This window comes from Myotis yumanensis, unplaced genomic scaffold, assembly GCF_028538775.1.
Source record: "Myotis yumanensis isolate MYYU_CA2020_CCGP unplaced genomic scaffold, mMyoYum1.0.hap1 SCAF_5, whole genome shotgun sequence".
NCBI classification, from domain to species: Eukaryota; Metazoa; Chordata; class Mammalia; order Chiroptera; family Vespertilionidae; genus Myotis; species Myotis yumanensis.
Window position 1 is genome coordinate 12084107 of NW_027223756.1, and position 25700 is coordinate 12109806.

The 25700-nt window shown below is 39.6% G+C and overlaps 1 protein-coding gene across 2 annotated transcripts; it reads right to left on the reverse strand.

Annotated features, from left to right (window-relative positions):
• Nucleotides 1-7838: 7838 nt before the first annotated feature.
• On the reverse strand, nucleotides 7839-24896 carry MAT2B (methionine adenosyltransferase 2 non-catalytic beta subunit). 2 transcript variants are annotated; one of them, XM_070414463.1, is made up of 7 exons: nucleotides 24733-24896; nucleotides 17499-17693; nucleotides 14755-14869; nucleotides 14399-14551; nucleotides 10582-10775; nucleotides 9137-9250; nucleotides 7839-8751 (listed from the first exon to the last, which is right to left on the reverse strand). In XM_070414463.1, the coding sequence occupies exons 1-7, from the start codon at nucleotides 24760-24762 to the stop codon at nucleotides 8581-8583; spliced, it is 972 nt and encodes a 323-aa protein (XP_070270564.1). In that variant the 5' UTR covers nucleotides 24763-24896; the 3' UTR covers nucleotides 7839-8580. The 2 variants fall into 2 exon arrangements, with proteins under 2 accessions (XP_070270564.1, XP_070270563.1); XM_070414462.1 differs by lacking the exon at nucleotides 24733-24896 and adding an exon at nucleotides 22852-23008.
• Between the last annotated feature and the right edge of the window lie 804 nt (nucleotides 24897-25700).

The following is a 25700-nucleotide window of genomic DNA, read 5'->3' on the forward strand; positions in this document are numbered from 1 at the left end:
TAACAACCAACATGGTCTTTTCAATCCCTGTCCCTCACCATCCTTTGTGGCACTGGGGCAAACCCTCACCCCTCTTTCTGGCGCAGCTGCCTTTAGGCCCCGCTCCACAGTGGTGAGCCAAATGGGCCAATTTTTCATGACAGGCCTGCTGGCTTAGAAACCAGCACTCACCAAGCAGCCTGTGAGGCACTGAAGAGCCCAGGCGGAAATATAATAAACAATGTTTTGAATTACATTTTGGGCATTTAAAAATGCTCTGGGCTCAATTTCATAAGGCATTTGCATTCGTAACAGAGAAAAAAAAAAATACATCTCCGAGCTTCCAGTCTCAGGTTAACAGACTCTTTTATGTTGTAAATTTTTGCAGGAGCAATTACAAATCGTACACAGACTCATTATTTCTCGAGTACTTTATCAGGACATTTCCCCATACATCTAATTTGTCCTGTCTGAACTGTAACTTGACAGAAGGGATTTCCTTAATTGCTTTTGAAGCCCTTCCAAGATAATCAACTGCTTTTTGGAGCACGACAAAAGACAGCAGACAATGGTGCCAGTCTGTCTTAGGATCACGCTGAAGTTTTTGGGTATGAGATAGCACGGAGAGGCAACATTTGCCTCTTAAACTATTCAGTATCTCCATTTTAATTTGGCTTCCATTTAAATGACAATGTCTGAGAATAGTAAAAAGAAAAAGCCCCATTTGTATCTGTCCCACTGGGGTGGCTGTCACTTTGGGAGTAGATGCAGTCAATATTTACAAAAGAATAAAATACCATCTTTGTTATTATGAAGAAAGAATCTTCACCAAAGATTAAATAAAGATTATAGTAAAAATAAAACAACCAGATTTGGGGGGAAGGAAAACTGTCAAAGGCTGGTTGTTGTGTTTCTGCTATCCCGATTTAACAGTTTTAAGCAAAGGATGGAACATGTTTACCTTGAGTTTTCAAGCTGCCATTTCTAAATTTCATTTTGTAGTTACAGAACACACCGCATCTAATTTACATAGTAGGTAGGATTATGGTCACCAACAGATGTCCACACCCTGAACCCCAGAACCTTAGATGCAAAAATAGAATTTGTAGATATGATTAAGATTACTGACCTTGAACCCTGGCCAGTGTGGTGAGTGGTTAGAGTATCGGCCAGCACACCAAAGGGTCTGGAATTCAATTCCAAGTCCAGGGCAATTACCTGGGATGCAGGTTCCATCCCTGCCCGGTCGGGGTGCGTGTGGGAGGCAGCCAATCGATGTGTCTCTTTCACATCGATGTTTCTCTCTCTCTGCCTCTCCCCTTCCTTTCTACTCTCTCTAAAAATCAATGGAAAAAATATCCTTGAATGAGGATTAACAAAAAAAATTACTGACCTTGAGAAGGGGATAGTATGCCTGGTTCTCTGGGCTACCCAATCTAATCACATGCTTCCTTAAAACTGGAGAAACTTTCCCAGCTGTGGGCAGAGAAAGATGAGACAGAAGGCTTGGGTAGATTCGACATGAGGAATCGACCAGCTGAGGCTGGCTTTGAAGATGAAGGAAGAGGGCCCCAAGATAAAGAATGTGGTATGGTGACCTGTAGAAGTTGGGAACAGCCCCTGCCTTATAAACAGCAGGCGGGGACCTTGTTCCCAGAGACACAAGGAGCTGAATTCTACCAACCAAATGAGCAGGAAATGTATTCTTTCTTGGTGCCTCCAGAGAGGTCTGCAGCCTGGAGACATCTGATTTTAGCCCGGTGATTCCTGTGCCAGACATGTCACCTACAGAACTGCAAGACCACACACTCGAGTCTTAGCTGGTGTTGATCAGTGGTTAGAGGGTCAGTTTCCAGTCAAGGGCTCATACCTGGGTTGCAGGTTCAATCCCTTGTGCAGGAGGCAACCAATCAATGGCACACTCTCTCACTTCACCTCCCTCTCTCCCTTCCTTCCACTCTCTCTAAAAATCAATGCAAAACCTGGGTGGGGTGGCTCAGTGGTATGGTTCAGTTCCCAGGCATATGATCAGGGCACATACCCAGGTTGCAGGCTTGATCCCCACTAGGGGGAGTGCAGGAGGCAGCCAATCAATGATCCTCTCTCATCATTGATGTTTCTATCTCCCCCTCCCTTCCTCTCTGAAATCAATAAAAATATATTTAAAAAAAAAAAAAATCAATGGAAAAATATCCTCAGGCGAGGATTAACAAAAGTAAATCAATCAATCAATCAATTGATCAAATTGTTTAAGCCACTACGATGGTGGTAATTTGTTAAAGCCATGTAGAAAATGAATGCACTGTCTACAGCAAAATAGTCTATTTTGGCACCCAGACCATTCTTGACATGCCCAAATATAAGACATTTAATATTAATTATCTTATTGTGTACTATTCCATCAGCAACACCCTGAAGCAATGGAAATTCAAATACTGCTTGCTAACATCAAATTAAATTATATCTCACAAATGGAAAATATAAAGATTCCAGTGTCCTTTCAGGAAGCTGACATTACTAACCTAAGAACACTGGTTGAGACATTAGGTACAGAATAAAAATCATTAGCTTGTTTTTAGATCAACAATGTTAATACGCTGTGCTGACCCTCCATCGTCTCCCAGGAATTGCTCTTGGCAGAATCAGAGTTGATTGTTCTCTATTTTAAAGCTCAACCTTGGCAGACTGCAATAAGAAGCCCCCAGGAGTTCAAGAAATATTTAGATCTTTTTAACTAAAAGAAACTCGAAAACAGTAGGAACCGTGTCTAATGACAGCGTCACTTTTCCCAGGTGAAATCCGGGCAATATTAATAACCCAAAATAAAATGGTTAATTTTGTGCTTCATTTGTATTAAAGGATGACCTTATCTAAGACACTTATGTTCCAATTGTAGTTAATTAACTTTCCCAGAGGCTAATGGCACATAGCAATTCAGGTGAGCCAGATCACCAAACCTGCTATGGAAGATATCAAATTAAAGGAAGTGGAAGGTTCCGCTCATAAAGCAGGTCAGGAAGGGATTCAGATCCAAGCCTATAAAAATCCATGAAAGCCCGGCCAGCATGGTTCAGTGGTTGAACGTCGATCTATGAACCAGGTCTCAGTTCGATTCCCAGTCAGGGCACATGCCCAGGTTGTGGGCTCAATCCCTAGTGTGTAGCGTGCAGGAGGCAGCCGATCAATTATTTGCTCTCATCGTTGATGTTTCTATCTCTCTCTCCCTCTCCCTGCCTTTCTGAAGTCAATGAAAAATAAAAAAATAAAAATAAAATCCATGAAAGGCCCAGCTGGCGTAGCTCAGTGGTTGAGCCTCAGCCTAGGAACCACGGTTTGATTCCCAGTCAGGGTGCATGCCCTGGTTGCAGGCTTTCTCCCCAGTGTGTGGCATGCAGGAGGCAGCTGACCAAGAATTCTCTCTCATTATTGATGTTTCTATCTCCCTCTCCCTCTCCCTTCCTCTGTGAAATCAATAAAAGTTAAAGAAAAAAAGAAGTTATATATTTTTTTAAAATCCATGAAAGTATGATGTTCCTTTTTAAGATGGTGGTTGGGATACAGGTATCATTTCCTCCCAAAACCCCAGTAAAAAATATTTTTTAAGGAAAGACATAAAATAACAAGAACAGGAAGAACTGAAAAGGAAATTACAGTAACAAGATTCTGGAAGCTAGAAAGGTAAGGGTCCTAAGGTAAAGGAGTTAACCAATCCCAAAGGCTGAATTGTAGGCAATGGGTGGGAGTGCTGAGAACCAAAGTAATTTACACTGAAAATCCTGAAAGGCCTCAGATCATATACCTCTGAATCTTGGGTGAAAGAGAAGGGAAAGAGGAAAGAGAAATTAGTGGAATTGGATCCCCTCCTCAACACCTCCAGATTACTGGACCTCTATCCTTTGGGGAGATTAATGTAGATGATTTCTGGATTGGAAGGAGGGGAGTGGGTGACATGGGCAGGCTGAGGATGAAGGCATTGCACTGAAAACATGAATAAGTCAACATATGAAAGCTGAATGCTAATTGTAGGACCTGAGAATTGTGTGGGAATCCTAACTTAACCCAGCAAGGACCCCAAAATTGCTTATCCTAATCTGGGGCCTAGGTCTATACTAGATGAGTTAGTTGCACTTTCATGTAAGACTAGAGACCCAATGCACAAAATTCTTGCAAGGGCCTTGGCCCCGGCCCCCACCTGTTGCCACCCCCAGGGGCCTCTGCCACCTCTGCCTCTGTTCCCGCCTGCTGTGACTTTGTCCAGAAGGAAGGACATCCGGTCTGATTAGCATATTATGCTTTTATTATTATAGAAAGCCTGTTATATAAAAGGCAAACTTGGTTCTAAAAATGGCTCTCTCCACCACTAATTATGGAATCTCTATTGTATTAACCTAAGTAGGAAGAGGATGGTGTGAGAAGCCCTGGGTGCCCAAGTGTGGCCAGCCCCCCATGCCCATCTGGCCCCTTTTATCTCCAGCCTCTCAAAATAGCTTGAAGGCATGAGAGGTGTTGATTTGCTTAGCTCTCTCCTCCCTAGAGCAATACTTTTTGTGATAGAACTTTCACCCCAACACAGTTTAAGAGTGCAGACCTTGGGCTTCTCTACCCAGCCTCCACATTGCTGGTGGTCAGACCATTGCCCTCCAAGCAGGGGACTGGAAGGCCCTTTTCTGAGAAATCTGACCTGAAAAACTTAATGGCATTGGGGGTTCCCCAATGAAATGGGACCGTTCCCATGGTCCTGGAATAGCTGTTCTCAGTTGCAATGACCTTGCTCCCAGGGAACATTTGGTGATGTCTGGAAACATGTTTGATTGTCATGTCTGGAGGAATGTGACTGGTATCTAGTGAGTAGAGGCCAAGGACACGGCTAATCATGCGAGGACGTCCAAGCCAGCCCTCCTGCACAGACACTCAGCAATTCCAATTAGCCTTTTATGTCTCACTCAGTCACGATCAGACAGCCCAGGAGTACTGGACAGCTTAGCAAAGCCCCTAAAGAAAACAAAACAGACCACGTGAGGAGGAAACAGGTATCTTTTCTTTTTATTGTTTTATTTTTACTTATTTTTTATTTCAGAGAGGAAGGGAGGAGATAGAAACATCAATGATGACAGAGAATCATTGATCAGCTGCCTCCTGCACCGGGGCATGTGCCCTTGACTAGAATCGAAACCAAGACCCTTCTGTAACCCGACGCTCTATCCACTGAGCAAAACCAGCTAGGACAGGAAACAGGTATCTTAAAACTAAAAAACAAGTACAAAAAAACTAAACTATCATCTAGCACTAATATTTCAGAGAAATAAAGAATCCAGCCCTGACAGCTTTGGCTCTGTGGATAGAGCGTCAGCCTGTGGACTGAAGGGTCCCGGGTTCGATTCCGGTCAAGAGCATGTACCTTGGTTGCGGGCACATCCTCAGTGGGGGATGTGCAGGAGGCAGCTGATCGATGTTTCTCTCTCATTGATGTTTCTAGCTCTCTATCCCTCTCCCTTCCTCTCTGTAAAAAAATCAATAAAATATATTTTTTTAAAAAAAGAATCCATACATGTATAAAATAGGATGATGGTTTGTTTCTTGTCAAAGGAAACACTGAGAGAACAAAGAAAAGCTCTTGGAAACTCAGGTAACAAAAAAGAAAAATTGAGAATTGGGTAAAAAATATTTTAAGTTAAGGCAATCTCCCAGAATATAGAGTAAAAAGATAAAGAGCTAAAAAATAAAGAAAATAAATGAAAATCAGAGGATCCGTTTATTAGTTTCCTATTGCTACTGTAACATTGCTACTGTACCACAAATTTGGTGGCTTCAACAGTACAAATCTATTACCTTACAGTTCTAGAGGTCATTATTCTGAAATGGGGTTCATTGGCCCAAAATCAAGGTGTTGTTGGCAGGGTCCTGCTCCATACAGAGGCCCTAGGGGTGAATGTTTCCTTGCCTTTTTTATTATCTGGAGACTGCCTAGATTCTTTGGCTTGTGACCTCATTCTGGCATCATCACTCCAACCTCTTGCTTCTGTGACCACATCTACTATTTATCTACTCCCCTGCCTGTGATACACTGAACCCACCAGGATAATCTCATTCACGATTCTTAATTACAAAGTCCCTTTTGTCATATAGTGTCATTCACAGATCTGGAGATTAGGACACAGACAAGTCGGTGTCGGGGGCATTATTCAACCTACCACAATCAGACTACAGGTGTAATATCCATGAGGTAGAATGAAAGCAATAATGGGTAAGAGACAGCAATGAAATAGTGAAGGATTTGTATTGAAAGGTCAAACGGTCTAGGTTTGACATCAGGGCCAGGGCCCAGGGCTCAGGAATGCTCATCTGGCTCAAGGAGGCCTGGGTGATGAGGGGACCAGTGGGGACCTGGTGTGATTAGAAAATGATTCTTATCGATGACATGAACAAATGAATAAAGGAGCTGCAAATATGGAAGGAGGGAAGCTAAAAGAAACCCTCCAGAGCAAGACCAGAATTGGAGCTATCAATGAGGATCAAACAATTTTATCAAAATTAACTGCTTGAGTTTTTTGACAGTTATATTACAGAGTTATGTGGAAGTGCATTCTTATTTTTATAAGGCATTGTTAAGTTTACATACCATAAAGATAAAGTGGGTGATTTGGCACCATGGCCGCAACTTGCTCTTAAATGGTTCAGGAAAACAGATAATACTCTCTTCTGTGTATATATACAGAGAAAGAAAAAATGATAAATGTGGCTAAATGTTGACAACTGGGGAATCTGGAAAGGGGAATACAGGCATTCTATACAGTTAGGGCAATTTTTCTGTAAGACTGAAATTTCAAAAAAAGAACATGGACTTCCTTTGTAATTAATATAAACAAATTCCAAGGCATATTAAATGAAATAATAAAGTTCAAGAAAATGTGTACTATGCTACTCTGTGTAAATAAAGAAGGGATGGCGAGTGTGAACACATACACGTTTTGCGAGTGTAGTCTTATATACGCAGAGCATCTCTAGAAACATACCAGAATCTGATCTACACTGGTTTCCTCCACAGTTGGAAGGATTGGTGGCTAGAGAAGAATGAGAAAGGTTTTCAAACTCTAAAAATTTGAATTTTGTACCACTTAAAGAAACAGAATGCTTCAAATATATGTGCCAGGCTGGCTACCTTAGTAGCACGTGGGGAACATTTAAAACTAAATTAGCAAACATCAAGGCCAGAAATTCTATTTCAGTGGGCCCAGGTGAGGGCTTAAGTATCGATTGGTGAATATTCCCCTAGTTAATGATAAACATAGATAGCATGGTTTGGGAATTGCTGCTTTAACCAAATCTCCCCAATTGGCTCTTCTTTAAACCTCAAATTCTAAGTAAATTAGGACATTTTATCCAATGAGAGAATAAGATCATAATCCAGGGAAAGAATACCGCATGAGTGATACCAGAAAATCTGAAACTAGGGTGTGCATGGACCCCCGAATAGAAGCCAAGTCATACCTTCCTAAGAACCAAAGATATTGTTGAGGCTAAGGTCACCTGAGTATCACTTAGTGCAGATAATATATTCGGATATTCTGCATTCTTCAGAAAAAACGTTCTATGTAAATATGTAACATCTATGTTACTAGTTATTTTAGTAAAAAACAACCAGCTGACACAGTTGACATAATATCTGGAACAATTTAGATCTCAAGTGGTAGTTTCCTGGTGTGTGTTAGTGTTTTCTATCTCAATATATATTTTAACTACGTTCTCTTGTATGCATCAGATGGTAATAATGTAATTTTTAAAAATTAAAGCAACAAAATAACCATCAGTCTATATGGTTGGTCCTTACATTTAAAAAAAGAAATATAAGAAAACTCAGCATTCCCATGCCAGTAGTACACATTTATTATTATTTTGAATGGTCAAAAGACTTACAAGGCCCATTATTATCAGTATAACCATACATATGAAATATCACTTAGTGACATGGAGTGAAAACAACAGTTTTATATATATTTAAAAATACAGACACATACACACATTCTCTTTCAAGTGTTCACCATACACTGCTACACAAGCAGGAGGCATGGAGCTGCAGGAGTGACAATATACATGACATGTAGAAATATCTCAAGCATAAAAACCACACTTAAGTTGCAAAAATAAAGTTTCTTTATTCAAACATTTTGATCTGGGCTCAAGCAAAGAAAATAATGAACACCAATGATTTTCATAGTATTTAACACTTTAAAACAGAAAAGGGTCAACAGTTGCAATAGTCCTGAAAATGTAGAAGTTTGAGGAATGAACAATGCATTTCATCCCCACTCCCTCAAAAATAAAGTCTACAGCAGATCTGCTTCATCCCGGCTCACAAATACTGAAGAATCATAATCTACTACATTCAAACAGCAAATTAAGCCAGAACAAACAAAATGATAAAAAGAAGCATCATTACATCAAGCAAGGCATTATTGACCTCAGTTTCTTTACACGATTTCACTAGTGCAAGAGCATCGTTTACCTGAAGATCCTAAGTCACAACTAAAGAGCACTCATACAAAACTATTTCCTTTAGAAAGTGCCACATACTCTATCGTTAAAAAAAAGACAACACATACACTAGTGAAAGACCGTCTGTCGCCATCTCTTATCAATGAGGAAGGGCCAGAGTGACTCTTTGATTCCAATTCGAAACGGTGTTCGCTGGCCAATGCCCAAGGTCTCCAGTTTGGAGCAGTCAAGCTGAGAATTTTTTGGACGTTGGGCTCCTAAGACAGGACTGTCAGTTATCTTGAAAGAAAAATAAAAAGAAAACATAAAAAACACATGAAAGGCTACACGTTGAGGTTTTATATACTCTATTTCATTTAGCCCTCAGTACAAATCTTATTAGATCCCTGGAAAAAAAAATATATATATTTTTAAAAAGCTGCTGTAATCAAGACAATACATTTTCTATAAATGTCACCAATACTGATTGGCTCTTTTATGCATAACAATTTAGAGAAAATTAACAATATAAATTGCCACATACAAGCGAGGGCCACTGTGATTAATACCGGAAAATGGAAGTTACCAATACTTCCAAAGCAACAAGGAAATGTTATCAATAATACACACTACAGTGTTAGTTCTGGAATTTCAAAAAGTGAGGCTTTAAATACCATATACTTACTGGTCGTAAGTGACTGCTGGGGAGGTTGAAGGCGTCTGCAATTGCACATGCCATTTCATATTTTGTCATCTGTTCATTTCCAGACCAGTGAAAAGTTCCCTTAATTGATGGATCCTGACAAGGACACAAAATTCAAAATAGTTTTAACTTTCTGATTTGAGTTGAATGGTAGGTTTGACAAGAAAGGTAATCAAAAGGCCCAGGAATTAAAATCTCTCCTCTTTGGAATGTTCTCCACAAGATATCTAAAATCAAGTATATTCCCAACTAACATGAAAAGCAATTTCTAGAATTTAGCCTTGAGTATTTTTTAAAATAAAAATATAGGTGATGCCGAAACCGGTTTGGCTCAGTGGATAGAGCGTCGGCCTGCGGACTGAGAGGTCCCGGGTTCGATTCCGGTCAAGGGCATGTACCTGGGTTGCGGGCACATCCCTGGTGGGGGATGTGCAAGAAGCAGCTGATCGATGTTTCTCTCTCATCGATGTTTCTAACTCTCTCTATCTCTCTCCCTTCCTCTCTGTGAAAAATCAATAAAATATATTTAAAAAAAAAAAAAAAAAAAATATAGGTGATTATTTTAGCGAGAATCCCCAAAATGATTACAGGTTTTTATGGAAGCATAGTTCAATATAATGAGTATTTCTAATTATTCTAAGCTAAAGACAAACCTAATAGAACCAGTTTTCAAGATGAGCTAATTAGTTATAACATTATTAAATACTGTCAGAGTATATATTTAAGATATATATAAAATTTTATGTGTTAAAAGTATAGTCATATTATTATTAATATTCTAAAATAAATCAGTCTCTAGTCTCTTTATGAATACTCTATTTAGCTCCAAGATATTCAAATATTTAACTCCTAAAGTGGCTGAAATTGTGAATTCCTATGTAGAATCTTCTTTAACATTACACAGTGCTTAATCAAAATTCTTAGGACATTAGATTACTTTGTTACCCAAAGAATACAAATTTTCAAGTCATCTTGTAATAAAAGAATGACAGATGGGATCTGTAGTATTTGAGAAATGCAAACACAAGGGTGTATTTTTATAACTCATAAATATAGCCTACTATCTATCTGTAAACTATTTTTGCTTGCTCTCCTCACAGTTTTAAAAAAGCACTTTATAAAGTAAAGCATAGGAAATAGTCAATATTATTAGAATAACTGTGTATGGTACCAGTTGGGTACTAGAAATATTGGGGGAACACTACTTTATTTTTTATTTTGGGGGAGGGAACCCTTTTAAAAGTATATGATTGTCTAACCACTGTGCTGTACACCTGAAACTAATACAAAATAATATTGAATGTAAACTCCAATTGAAAAATCATAAAAAAAATTTTAAAAATAGAAATAAAGCACTTTAACTTCCGCTTATTAACAGGATTTTAATAAGATGGAAGTTAGAAAATCTTCCTTGCAAAGATTCTCACCAGCATTCTCTTCTCTGCTAGCTGACGACACACGGAGGCTACGTCTTTGACGTGCGTTGGGAACCTCTGCTGCCAGTGGTCCATGTTCGCTGACTTATTGCTGAACTGCACTTTATCAAACATAACGGTCACAGAACTCTCCTCCAGCTTTTCAACTTCTCCATACAGAATAGGAATTCTCAAAACAGCAGCTCCTAGAAATGAAGCAGGTAACATTTTAAAGCTGATTGGTTAAGTTTTGATGTAAGATCAAAGTATGTGGATTTAAACAATATTGTAGAAAACTTCCAACAGACCAAAATGACACAGCTCACTGTAATAATGCCCATTTAACAAAAGTCATCTTGGGTGTTTTTAAATGTTCTCTCATTTGGGGTATTTTTACACATAATTTCTTCATTATTATGATCATTAAAAATAAAACTGATCATAACAACTAAATGCAATGAGTGATCCTTGATTGGATCCTAGATTAAAAAATAAAAGGCAATAAAGGACATTATTGGGACAACTGGGGAAATTCCTATATAGACTCTATATTATATGACAGTAATGTTTAATTTCCTGAGTGTGATAACTACATTGTAATTATGTAAAGAGCATCCTGCTTAGAAGATACCCAGTAAAGTATTTTGGAGTAAAATGCAACTGATTCTTAATACAGAAAAAAAAATTTATGTACAAAACACATGTGGCAAACATTGGCAATTGGTGAATCTATATCAAGGGTATGTGAGTATTTACCACATAATTCTTGAAACCTCTGATTAAAGAATTAGGATGTATTTAGATTTTATGTTGGTCCCTAATGAGGGGTTACAACAGACTAGATAATTGACACTTTAATTAAAAATCAAACAGTTTAGAGTCAGCCTGGTGGTCAAATCCCTCTAGTGTTAACTACAACAATTAAGGCTTGGCTAGAACAAGACTGCGCACAGAGACCACAAGGGGGTGCACCAAGAAAGCATAAAAGATGCGGAGACAAAAAAACATGACAGAAATGGAGGATATGGAGCTAAGAATCGCAATTTTGAGGGCTTGCCATAAATTTGTGCAGAGCCTCACGAAAACTAATGAGACCCTCGATGCTACGATAAAGAAATTAGAAAGTAAGCATACACGGACTGAAATAAAGAATATTATACCCAATAGCAGACCAGAGGAGCACAAGAATCAAACCAAAGATTTGACAAAAAACACCCAATTGGAAAAGCAAAATGAAAAAAGAATCCGAAAGTGTGAAGATAGTGTAAGGAGCCTCTGGGACAGCTTTAAGCGGACTAATATCAGAGTCATTGGAGTGCCAGAAGATGAGAGACAGCAAGATATTGAAAACCTATTTCAAGAAATAATGGCAGAAAACTTCCCCCACCTGGAGAAAGAAATGGACTTACAGGTCCAAGAAGCGCAGAGAACCCCAAACAAAAGGAATCCAAAGAGGACCACACCAAGACACATCATCATTAAAATGCCAAGAGCAAAAGACAAAGAGAAAATTTTAAAAGCAGCAAGAGAAAGAGGCTCAATTACCTACAAGGGAATACCCATACGACTGTCAGCTGATTTCTCAACAGAAACTTTGCAGGCCAGAAGGGAGTGGCAAGAAATATTCAAAGTGCTGAATACCAAGAACCTACAACCAAGATTACTTTATCCAGCAAAGCTATCATTCAGAATTGAAGGTCAGATAAAGAGCTTCACAGATAAGGAAAAACTAAAGGAGTTCATCACCGCCAAACCAGTATTATATGAAATGCTGAAAGGTATCCTTTAAGAAGAGGAAGAAGAAGAAAAAGGTAAAGATACAAATTATGAACAACAAATATGCATCTATCAACAAATGAATCTAAGAATCAAGTGAATAAATAACCTGATGTACAGAATGAACTGGTGACTATAATGAATCAGGGACATAGAAAGGGAATGGACTGACTATTCTTGGGGGAAAAGGGGTGTGGGAGATGCGGGAAGTGACTGGACAAAAATCATGCACCTATGGATGAACTCAGTGGGTGGGGAGTGAGGGTGGAGGGTGGGGTGGGAGCTGGAAGGAGGGGAGTTATGGGGGGAAAAAGAGGAACAAATGTAATAATCTGAACAATAAAGATTTATAAAAATATAAAAAAAAAAAAAAAAAAAAAAATCAAACAGTTTAATTAAAATATATTTCTTTATTGATTTTAGAGAGGAAGGGAGAAGAAGAGAGAAACATCAATGAGAGAGAATCATTGATCAGCTGTCTCCTGCAAGCCCCTAACTGGGGATCAAGCCTGCAACCCAGGCATGTGCCCTTGCCCAGAATCGAACCTGGGACCCTTCAGTCCGCAGGCTGATGCTCTATCCATTGAGCCAAACCAGCTAAGGCCAAACAGTTTAATTAAATTAACTTATTAGACAACCACGTATAGATAAGTAATTTGAGGATAATTTTTGCAGGATAATTTACAATACCAAAAAAAAAAAAAAAAAAAAAAGCCTGATAAATGAAATATCTATTAGTATCTATACTAGGGGATGCTTCTCAAAGACAAAAGCAACAGTTTTAGTATAGGGATCATTAAATCAAGTACGATGTAGCCATTGATAGAAAATAGATATCCAAGTGATGGCTCCACCTGTACTAAAATGCAAGTATATGAGGGGACACACACACACACCAATTACAAAACAACATGCACACATTTTAAAAATCCACAAAAAATGCATGCATACAGAACCACATTCGGTGCTTCTCTCTGAGGCAGCAATGGAAGAGAACTTTCACTCCTTACAATTTCAAATTTTACAAAATTCTTTTGCAAGGATGGTACATGCCTTTTATAATCAGCACATACAGATGTATACACAAACACACATAGAAAAGAAAAACCACACAAATAACAGAAGACCTCAATCTAAGACAGTGATTCCTAAAGTGGGCGCTACTGCCCCCTGGTGGGCGCTGCAGCGATCCAGGGGGGCGGTGATGGCCACAGGTGCATTTGTTTTAACTTTTTTTGTATTGCCTTTCTATTCTGAGTTCAATAAATAGTTTCGTAATTTCAAACTTCAATGTTTCTAATTTACACCTTTCTTTACTATATTTTACGAAAAAGGTAGAAACATTAATACATATATCTTTCTGTTTAATTGCTATTAAAATTTTTAAAAAATTAATTTCCAGGGGACACTGAGTAGTATTTTTTCTGGAAGGGGGCGGTAGGCCAAATAAGTTTGGGAACCACTGATCTAAGAGAAATGATATTGGCTCATTTTTTGAAACCAGATTACAAAAATTTGTACTGTATGATTTATTTTTCCTATACACAATATTTATGTACATAGTGATACTAGGAAAAAACCTGGAAAAATTCACAAATCCTTTAAGATTTCTAAAATTATTTTTCTTTTTTTATTAACCACAGTAGAAGCCCGTTGCACGAAGATTCGCGCAATAGGCCCTCCTTCCCCTGGCTGCCGGCACTGGTTTTCCTCCGGCACCCAGGACCCAGGCCTTTGGTCCGTCTGCAGTGGAGAAGCCAAGCCTCTTCGGTCTTCAGTCATCTTTATTCTTTGCTCGGAGCCTTCAGTCTTCGCTCCGTGCCTTAGTATGCAAAGATGTTGGGTTAATTTGCATACTCATCCTAATTGGCTGGTGGGTGTACCGAAGTGACAACCAATTTACATATTTCTCTTCTATTAGTGTAGATTCTCTCATTTTCCCCCAGTGACTTGTTTTTTGACTGATATTTTTTTAATTAAACACACACACACACCATAAACAAAAAGTAATCCCCAAAACAAATCTGCAACTAAAGAGATTGTTGTGTCTTACCTAAATTATTCTCCAGAACAGCCTTTTCTCCTTCCAATTTTGTTTTGCCATATAGATTTAAGGGACTTGGTATATCTTCCTCTCTATAAGGAGGATTTGTTCCATCAAAAACATAATCTGAGCTAATATAGATTAGAAATGCTCCAATTGCAGCTACAAACAAAAAACAAAAAACAAATTATTAAAATTAAAATATAACATTAATCTTATCTGTAATTTTTAATAGCTTATATATGATATTCTCATATGTATCATATATAGACAAATCTCTTATAAGCAATCTATACAAGTTTAATCTTTACAAACTCAGCAATCATTTAATATTTTATAAAATGATTTTATGAAGTAGTCATTACCTGCTTCCTTTGCTAAATTCCCAGAAGCATCCACATTAAGTTGAGCAGCAGCATCTGGCTGATTTTCTACAACATCTGGCCTTCTCTCTGCTGCACAGTGTACTATGACATGGGGCTGGAAGTTAAGCATTGATTTTTAACCCAAAAAAGGAATAAAACAGAGGAACCACAGCCTTCCAACAGTGATTTAATTCTAGAACAATGTTAAGTTCAACATTCCTTCAACTAAAGAATCATTGTATTTGCCACGCTCCCCTTTTTCAAGGTTTGAACTTCCTTAAAATTATATGTAGACACCCTGGCCAGTGTGGCTCAGTTGGTTAGAGTGTTGTTCCGTCACCAAAGGGTTGGGGTTTTGATCTCTGATTGGGGCTCAACCAACTGACATTTCTCCTTCTTAATAATGTTTCTCTCTCCCTCCCTCCCTCCGTACTTCCCCCCTTCCCCCTCCTGCCCTCCTGCCCTCCCCACTTCCTTCCTCTCTCTGAAATCAATGAAAAACATCCTTGGGTGAAGATTAAATAAATAAATACATACATACATAAAGGCTCTGAAAGAGCAATTTGGCAATCCCTAGGCAAAATCACACAAACATCTGTGTCAACTACTATATTTAGAAATACATCCCCAAATTCAGACGGGAGAAAAGACCTATCATTTGTGTGATTAATATGACTTAAATCTTAATAAATCTATGTTAAAGGGAGAGGAATATGAACTGCAAATCAAATTCATAAGTTCAAACATCTTAGACTATTCATTTGAAGAAAATCAACTATCAGAGCTTCACAGATAAGGAAAAGCTAAAGGAGTTCATCACCACCAAACCAGTATTATACGAAATGCTGAAAGGTATCCTTTAAGAAGAGGAAGAAGAAGAAGGTAAAGATACAAATTATGAACAACAAATATACATCTATCAACAAGTGAATCTAAAAATCAAGTGAATAAATAGTCTGATGAACAGAATAAACTGGTGATTATAATAGAATCAGAGGCATAGAAAGGGAGTGGACTGACTATTCTTCGGGGGGAAAGGGGTGTGGGGGACGCGGGAAGAGACTGGACAAAAATCGTGCACCTATGGATGAGGACAGTGGGGGGGAGGGTGAGGGCGGAGGGTGGGGTGGGAACCCGGTGGAGGGGAGCTATGGGGGGAAAAAAGAGGAACAACTGTAATAATCTGAACAATAAAGATTTAATTAAAAAAAAAAAAAGAAAATCAACTATCTATAAAAATTATTTTCCCAGCTGAGCATTTAGAATACCACCTATATACTAAGCACTGTGCAAGGAGCAGGACTTCATCATCTAGTGCAGTGGTTCTCAACCTTGGCTGCACATTAGAATCACCTGGGAATCTTTTTAAAATCCTGATTTCTGGGCCTCATCCTCCGGAATCAGGATTTTAAAAAGATTCCCAGGTGATTCTAATGTGCAGCCAAGGTTGAGAACCACTGATCTAGTGGAAAAGACAGACATATAAAGAGATAGTTTCACCATCACGTGAGAGAAGTCCAGACAGAAATGAAGAGGGTCATTTGCAGAGAAGGGGCACCTACTTCCCAGACGAGTGGAGCCACAGCTAAGATCTGGGAAGAACACTGACAGGCAGGCTGGCCTCCCCACATACAAATTGCCCCCTTCTCAACAACTGCTTGAGGAAGCACGGTCTTAGTTGTTCACAGGCTTGAATGTGCACAATCTGTGGTGCTTCTTAAAATGTAGAGCTCCAGGTCCCATAACTGACTTACTGAATTAAAATCTCTGGGAGAGAGGAGTAAGAACAAGTTTCCCAAAAAATTCTAATGCAGGTGTTACTTGATCCATTATTTTTAGGAAAAAAACTAAAACTTTCGATTTGGTTAGAGGTAGAACAGAAACTAAAGTTTTCTGGAACTTTACTGTGACCATGGCCAACATATTCTTTAACATCTCTGAGCCTTTATCATCTCTAAAATGGAAATACTGTCCATTTTACAGTGTTATAAGGTTTACAGACATTATTTTTAAAAGCTGTATATGCTTAGCCAGCACTGCTCAGTGGTTAAACCAGGAAGTCACAGTTTGATTCCGGTCAGGACATATGCCCTGGTTGCGGGCTCTATCCCCAGTGTGGGGCATGCAGGAGGCAGCCAATCAATGATTCTCTCTCATCACTGATGTTTCTGTCTCTCTTTCTCTCTCCCTTCCTTTCTGAAATCAATAAAAATATATTTTTAAAAAAATACAGTTGTATCAAAAGTGCTCAGAAGAGTACTTCAGAAACATACTTTTTTTAATAAAATGCTTCATATTCTATCTTTTGTCAACCTAATCATTTCAAGGATTTCATATACTCTGACATGCTTAAAAGTGTACTGGGGAGAGGTCAATGGAGGAAAAAGGAGACATATATATAATACTTTAAACAATCAAGAATTTTTTTAAAAAAGTGTATTCTATATTGTTGCTTAATAGATTAGAGTCTAAGTATGGTAACTTTCTTGAGAGCAAGATTTTCTATGTCATCCAGATGTTTGGGTTTTTTTTCTTGATTTCAGAGAGGAAGGGAGAGGGAGAGAGAATCATTGATCAGCTGCCTCCTGCATACCCCACATGCAACCTAGGCATGTGCCCTGACCGGGAATCAAACCTTGACCTCCTGCTTCATAGGTCAACGCTCAACCACCAAGCCATGCTGGCTGGGCCAGATGATTCTTAATATGGTTTACATTTGTTAAAGTAAATAGACTAAACCATACCTGAAAATCATAAATGATGTGATGAACCGCATTCGCATCCAATAGATTAACATGTTCAAATTTTGGTCTTGCTCTTCTAAAACCACAGCCAACGGCATGCCAATTATTCTGATGAAATTCTTTGTACACAGCTCTGCCAAGAAGTCCAGTGGCACCAGTAATCAGAACACGCCTATTGGGGACATGAACTTCCTCCTAAAAGGTGAAGGGGAAGAAAAAGCATTTTCTTTGAAAATATTCTCTCAACAATATTAGTCAACATCACCATCCACTAAATACTTCCAAGTCTGAATAGTTTGCTTCATGTCCCATATCTATAATCCAAGTCTTAAGAACAAAGATCAGTCAACTGCATTGATAAGTACATCACTTAAGTTTTAATAATCTTACCCCCCCAAATAAAAACCTAAGATGATATGGCCAGTAATTAGCTAGTCAAAAAGATTGTGATTTCCTACGTTAATAAAAAAATCTTAATTTTATAATCAATGATGTCCAAATGAACAATAAACAGCAACTTTAATTATGTTTTTCCGTTTATAAAATCTACAATTAGGTTTATGCTTATATTATGGCCTGATTAAATATTTGGGCTTTATTCCACCAATGTTTACAAGTTAACATTTTTGGTTCCCAGTTTTTAACCCCAAGCTTTCTTTAAAATTTCACTGATATATCATATTTTGATAAGTCTGAGTGAGAGAAGTCACATTCCATAGGAATTTATGTGAAGGAAAAATAAATTTGATCCTTATGGCACTAATATCCTAAGTTTAACTAAACTGGTAAATGTTCCTGAATTAAAACTCTAAATGTACCTGCACAGACCAATTAAACTAGTAAACACAGATATAGAGGATAAAAGAAAAACAACAACATGAAAATATTCTCAACTGGTATGTGTTGCATTTGTGAACAAGAAAAAATTCCTTACACATAAAAATTAAAAGGAACTACTATTTAGAAAATAATACCAAGATGGTAACAGCAAATTTCCTCCTAAAATCTTGAATAAAGTCAGCAACTTAAGTTTTATTAAATTTTATCATCCTGAAGACTTTTTATTTCAAAGTGTTGTTACAGGTAACTAACTCTGAGATGTCAAAACTTTAAAGATGCGTACACCAACCAAAGACCTTTCATTATCCCTTAGTTCGGCTGATTAACTCAGCAGACTCTACATTAAAAAAAAAAAAAAAAAAAAAAAAGGCTACCCAAATCAGGTACTTCCATCATAGGAAAAATCTGAAATGAAAGGCTGACAGGGACAATGTAAAGGTAAATTCTAAAGGATATGATTTTTTTTCTTAGATCAACCAATTTCATAACTTTTTACAAGTGGAAGGAAAATTCATCTAGGTTTTCTGTTGTAAAACTTGGCTTGCAGCCAAATGATCTATGAAAATAAGGATTTCAGCCAGCAAAGTATTTTCTTTATGTTTTGGCAAAAAAACAGTTCTTCAAAGACTGAACATAAAGAGAAAACATGCCAAGTCTAGCAGAGATACAATAAAAAACCGATTTACACAGGGTAAGTACAATAAACATCCCTGGGGAAATACTGTTAAGAGAGCTCCGATGTGGTTCCTTCTGAACTTCTCACTTTTTACTTCTGAAGCAAAGGAATAGATTTGGGAACTGCACTTTGAGAACTGTCATCTTGAACTTCAGGAAAGAGCAAGGCTTTTCTCAAAATAAATTTCCCTTATTCAAAAAATTGTCATCTATCTTTCTAGAAGCGACATCTTTTCCCCTTAAATAGAAAAATTAGCCCCACCAATGTGACTCAGTGACTGAGGTTTGATTCCTGGTCAGGGCATATGTCAGGTTTGGGGCTCAATCCCCAGTAGGTGGAGTGCAGGAGGCAGCCAAGCAATGATTCTCTCCTCATTGATGATTCTCTCCCTTCTTCTCAGAAATCAATAAAGATATTTTTTTTAAAAAAAGGAAAATTTGAAGTCAAAGAACAAGCATTATGCAATCCATAAAGTAAACAGTAAATTAAGATGTCTGCATACTCCACTGACTCTGAAGCATACTTTTCCCTCATTGCAACATCTCATGTCAATGAATAAAATAGAGATGCATCTTATGAATGTCAGTTTGGCTGTGCTGTCTGCTTTTTAGTGCAGCTTAAAATAAGAGCCAGATGATTTTATAATCGAGAGCATCTTAGACTTGATGAAATGCAGCATTGTTACAAGCACAGAAAAGCTCTTTAGAGAATACACAACTTTAAAAAAGGATGGGAGATGCATGGAAAACTTATACCCTATACCCTGGGGCAATATGGTCACATGTCAATGCTTAAAATTTTTCTTTTTATTAAAAAAGCAGAGATCGGAAGTGCAAGCACTTCCTGAAACATAAATGATTCTGCACAAACTTATATTTGAAAACCATCAAGTGTCACATAAACCTACATCATACCTTTTGTTCATAACAACAGCCTTATTAGGCAGGGCAGATAGATTTCCAAAAGGAAGGACCTGAAGTCCAGAGATGTTTGTCCACAATAAAAGGAAAAGGTTAAGACTAGAACTTGGGTCTTCTTGCTTCTATGATCCAGGCAAATACATAATGAGTTTTGCCTCGATCCTTTAAACTTATATTTGGTTTCATGACAGTTAAATTTTAGCTGCTCTGCCAAGAACTGTGCCACTGAGAAGTTACTTCATCTCTATCTAACTCCTCATTGGTAAAACGAGGCATTTGGACAAGGTGACTAAGGCTCTTCCGGCTTTATAGTTCTACAATTCTGACATTTCCCCTATTACCCTTATCACAAAGGGGTCCACAGAGAGTGAATTTACTTATATTAAGTTTTACTCTTTTCATAGTCTCTAGAGACTCAATGAGCACATTCTGTCACCACTATAGGGGTCAAGACAAGATTTCTCCATTTAGATTATAAGTTTATTTGGTGGGTGACAAAACGTTTCTCTGAAATTAAAAGATGCCAGTCAAAAATAACTTATTTTTGAGTTTCTATATATAAACAGAACTCTACTAAAGCTTTTGAAAGCATACTGTTTTTCTTTTTTATTTTAAGAAGAAAATAAATATTCCTCTGAAAATTACTTTGGACTATTTGTTACTCTATAAATTTAATCCTGCAAAACACAGGAACATCCAAACACTCTGAGGGACTCAGAATGGAAGAATAAAACACTCTCTAGTTCCATCAAAACCACAATCAAGAGCTGGAAATATTTTGTGAGCCTAAAAATTCTGTATCAATTTTTATTACCTATAGGTAAATTATATCAAACATTACTTTGTTAGTTTGAACATATTTATTTCTCTTATTGTATAGAATCTTAGATGTACAGAATTCAGAAACATCAGATGCCACATTTTCAGATACGAAAAAAAATTCTTGAAAAAGTAAACACATCATGTAACTAAACTAGAGGCCAGATACACAAAATTCCCCCAACAGTAGGTGTTCCTTCCCCCCCCCCCCCCCCCCCCCCCCCCCCGGCTGCCAGCACCAGCTTCCCTCTGACACCGGACCCGGGCTTCCCTGGCAGCCCAGGTTCATCTGGAAAGTCTTCTGGTCTAATGAGCATATTATGCTTTTATTATCCTAGATGTGGAACTACCATTATTATGCTATCTAATCAAATACCGAATTGTAAGGAAAGATAAATGGCTCCTTCAGAATAACCCCAAACAGTGATTTCTAACTTAACACACTGGAATTAAGCACGTCAGAGGAAAAGTAGGGTGAACAATCACTAACAACCTAAAGAGGGATCTTCTTAAATGTTAGTGGTAAATACAACGATGCTTGGCAATTTTCCAGAACTTCTTCAATTTAGCAGTTTCATAGCCATGTCTTTAATTGATCCCCACAAGATTCCCCCTCAAGGCAGGTCACTGAGGAGACATTCCGGGGCTTGAAGCGACTTTTTAGGACCCCCGTGATACCTCGTTGACACTGGTCTCGCTGCTGTCACCCTACTGTGCACCCCAGGCAGTCTTCACAGAAACCACCAGTCTGCTTCGCTCACATCAACTGTAAGACCGTCCTTCCACAGATTTTTGTGTTACAGTGTTTTGTTTTGTTAATCCTCACCTGAGGATATTTTCCCATTGATTTAAAAAAAAAAAAAAAAAAAGACTAGAAGGGAGGGGGGGAGAGACAGAGAGAGAGAGAAACATGGATGTGAGACACAGGGATTGGTTGCCTCCCACAGGTCGGATCTAGCCTGCAACCCGGGTACCTGCCCTTGACCAGAATGGAACCCGGGACCCCCCGGATGGGCAGGCCAAAGCTCTACCCACTGAGCCAAACCAGCTAGGGCAACTCTGCACGTTTTGAGATCAGCAAGTATGCCCCAAGCTTTTGGATGGACCGCTTTTTATTGAAGGAAAAGCAGTCCACGTTCGTGAACTCGTACTGTGCAAAGCATACAGATATACACAAACAAAAACTAACACTAGGTAACATGCACCCAGCCCTGTTCGGGGTACACAGGGACAACATAGCAGTTTAAATAGCCCGCTTTTTTTTTTTTTTCTCCCTAACTCTACCCCCTCCCAAGTCCCAAAGGTATATGCAAGCACGAACTATGCTACATTTCAGAGGAGTTAAAATTCTGCATCGCTCTCTAGAACTGCCATTTCCTCCATCCTTCCTTATATCCACAAGACATATTGGTCTGGGCATTTTACCAGTCTCATCCCCAGAGCTAGATAATATTCTGTAGTAGACGGATGAGTGCTGGGGAGCCTGGGACAGAACACAGACACTGCAACAGCCTTCCTTTTACGCAACCTCCGTCGTAGTTTAAAGCCCCAAGCACCAGTCACAACGCACTTAATGAACACGGACCAAGGGCATTCCCGCTAAGCCTCGATTTTCTCATCCGTAAAATGGAGCCAAACCAATCTCCTAGTTATGAAGATGGCAACGCCTAACACAGTGTCCTGTGTCAACTAAAAGTTCACGTTATCACCTCCAATACCGTTATTCCGGAAAAGCCACCTTTCCCCTTCTTCCTAAGAGGCACACGCGGGTAAGACCGAGGGGGAGGAACAAAGGATCCAAAAAAAATGTTTTTTAAGAAAGGTAGAATCAAAACCAAGACAGCTCAGAAAACCCCTCTTCATTCCTGGGAGGGGAGAGGAGACACCAAAAGGCACCCATTTCCTCAGTTCCGGCCGCAGAGGCTGAGAGAGTAAACAGGAACGGGCGTGCGCCGAGGTAAACAAACCCCAGGGCGCCGCCCCGGGCTCCGGGGCTGAGGAGGTGGCGCGGGGCCGCCCTGAGGCGACTCGGGCCGGGGCGCCTGGAAAACCCTGCCTCTGCCCGGTTCCCGCGAGACCCCCGAGACCACTCCTTCACCTCCACCAGCTGGCAGTTCCCGGGAACAAAGTGGACGGAGAATTCCTTCTCCCGCCCCACCATGCCTGCCGCCTTCGCGTCGCCGGGGCAGCGATGACCACCGGCTCCAGCCCAGGACCGCGCCAGCCGCCGCTCTGAGGCCCTCGGCCCGCCTCCCCTAGGTCCCGGCCGACCTGCTCACAGCTTCCGGCTTCCGGCGCCAAGGCCGCTCCCGGTGATTGGCCACGCCGTGCGGAAACCCCGGAAAGGGGCGGGCACACTGGGGGGAGCCCTCCGCCCATGCGCCAACTGTTAAAGGGACACGCAAAACAAAGGCCTTGGCCTCAAGCCATGAATACAAGCTTTGTTTGGGGGTGGGAGGAGGAAGGCTGTTTATTTTATGTATTTTCCTTTTTTTTTTTTCCCTTGACTAGGGAAGGATTGAATTGGATCGCGTGGAGTTTCAAGTCTGTAGACTGCGCAGTGCATAAAGAATTAATCTGAAACTAATACAAATACAAAATAATATTGAATATAAACTGCCATTGAAAAACAATTCTAAAAAATCAACTGGGCATGTAATACATAAAGTGGGATGAGACGTCTTACAAAGCCATAGCGGCGGAGCGGTGAGGCAAGAGGGAGAAGGAAAGCACAATAGACATGCATCCCTGGAGCCTTAGGAGTGTTTTTTGAGAGATTCAGAAGAGACAAGAAAAACACCAGTGTTGGCAAATGAGCCATTACCACCTCAAGAGCCTGTTTGTCTTTCGGGGATGCTAAAAAGTAGGACCAAGAGTTGAAGAAGGTACCCAGGGAGGGGAGAATAATGCTGAGCACCCTGCATCACGCTTTTTAAAGTGACAAATCGGGTGACTTTCACTTCAAAACGCTTGTCCTATTCTCAAAATCCTTTTTGCTTTAGAGCCTAAGCAGCCTTTGGCAAAAGTCCTGTGACTTTCCTGCCCAGCCCCCCTCCCCCCAAAAAGAACTCATTCCTTATTTGTGGGGGGAACGTGGTGTCTTTGCAGCAGTTAATGTTAGAGAGCCCGAGGACCCCCACTTTCCGACTTTTGTTTCCATCCAGACTGTCCCTGTTCATCGCTTTAGCATTTATTTCGAGTGAGAGCACTGCCCCAGCCCCAAAGGGCAGTGGGGGACTGAGGGAGGAGATTCCAGATCCTCTTAGTTCTCACTTTAAAAACTGGGGAGTTTTAAAAAGTCTCTAGTTGCCATCTAATCTATGAAAAATGAAATTAAGTATTCAATGTGGAGAAGAGTTAAGGGCGAGCCCATGCAATTAGCGCTTTGATTCTCAGAGAAGAGAGAAACAAAAAGTTTACTGCCTGCATTTGAGAATCTAGTTTGTTGATACTTGCAGGAAAAACGTGGGGGTAGTTCTAGGGGCACATGTGCGTGTAATCATCCTCTTTAAAGATGGAAGTTTCTATGTGAAAAAAAAAAAAAAGCCATCATTTTACAGGCACTGTCCAAGTTCGTGCTGTGGCTAAGTCTATAAATTTAAAGAGAGCGACCTGGAGCTAAAAGTTATGTTAGCAGAGTCCATTCACGCCAAGACAAAGAAAGGCTGGAGCGTACACTGTGGATAAAATCCTCATTTATACAGACCCTGCACCTGCATCAGTGCATTAATCGTGTAAATGAAATTGCTGTTCTGTTCTGCATCCCCCCCCCCCCCCCCCCCCCATTAATGAGACTTAGCTGAGTTCTCCGTACAGGGGCAATAATTAAAGTTAGTTTATTCTTCCATGTCCCTAAGTTCTATGTTTTAAAGAAATGAATGGCACCCGTGCTTTTCGGCTTTTAGCAGACATTCACCAAGATGCTTTCAAAGAAACTCTAACTCCAGAATGCCTCATTTCCTGAACTGTTCGCTCTTACCTGTTCCATGTTCTCCCGCATTTCAGGCATGGTTCCAAAATGACCTCAGGAAAACAGATTTGGGGTGAGTTTCAGCCGCTGGTCTCCTCTGGCTGGCTCTTTGTTCTTTCTGCCGAGGGTGCAGGCAGGGAAAACGTGAGCCGCGGTTTCACTCGACCTTTTAAATTAGCATTTTGATGCCAATCCCAGAAACTCGTGCAGTTTTCAACATTGCAGTAAACTGGCAGCTGATTCCCCGTGGCAGTCTTGAAAACACCCAATGAGAAGTTTCCTGTTCCATGGCCAGACTAGTGAGGGTCCATTAGCAAGACCATTAGGAGAACCAACTTTTTTTTTTTTTTTAAAGAAACAACAGCCATAAAACCTCTCAGTGAAGACCTTGCAATTTTCTCTTGCAGAAGAAAAGCAAGAGCCAGCCTTTGGAAAGCACTCACACCAATGCAACTGATTCCCGTTTTGAAATATTGTATTATTATGCCTCCTTACAACAGAATCTATTGAGCAAACTTTCCTGTTGCGTGGCCCCTCAGTGCTTTTTAACTATTTCAGAGGTCAGTAAAAGGCAGGTGGCAACAGCATGCAGAAATTCAAATGCAACAGGTCATTTCCACTAATGTTTTCCTGCCCTCTGTTCCAGAAAATGGCATGTGGGTGAGCCGTAAGTTTGGCCAAGCATGACCGACTTAGAGATCAGTGATTCCTAAACCTGTCTGCACCACGGAGCAAATGAAACATCATTCTGAAGGAATGGCGCACAGTGGTCTTACTTTTAACTATTTCAAGGATGATGAATATGCTCAATTAAATTTTGAACCACTGCTCCGGATTATGGCTCTCTAACAATTTAACAACAAAATGGCTATTCAGATAAACCTAAAAATATCACTTAACTCTTGATATATTACCCACTTAGAGTACACACCTAGCGCACGGTAAACTCTATGTAGCATGCAGAGAGAGAGTCTGAG

Coding starts and splice junctions, on each gene's coding strand:
- MAT2B (XM_070414462.1), bottom strand. CDS start 22,914: ATGGTGGGGCGGGAGAAGGAATTCTCCGTCCACTTTGTTCCCGGGAAC. Junction 17,694..22,851: donor GGAACTGCCAGCTGGTGGAG/GTGAAGGAGTGG, acceptor TTCACCTTTTAG/GAGGAAGTTCATGTCCCCAA. Junction 14,552..14,754: donor GAATTTAGCAAAGGAAGCAG/GTAATGACTACT, acceptor TTTTGTTTGTAG/CTGCAATTGGAGCATTTCTA.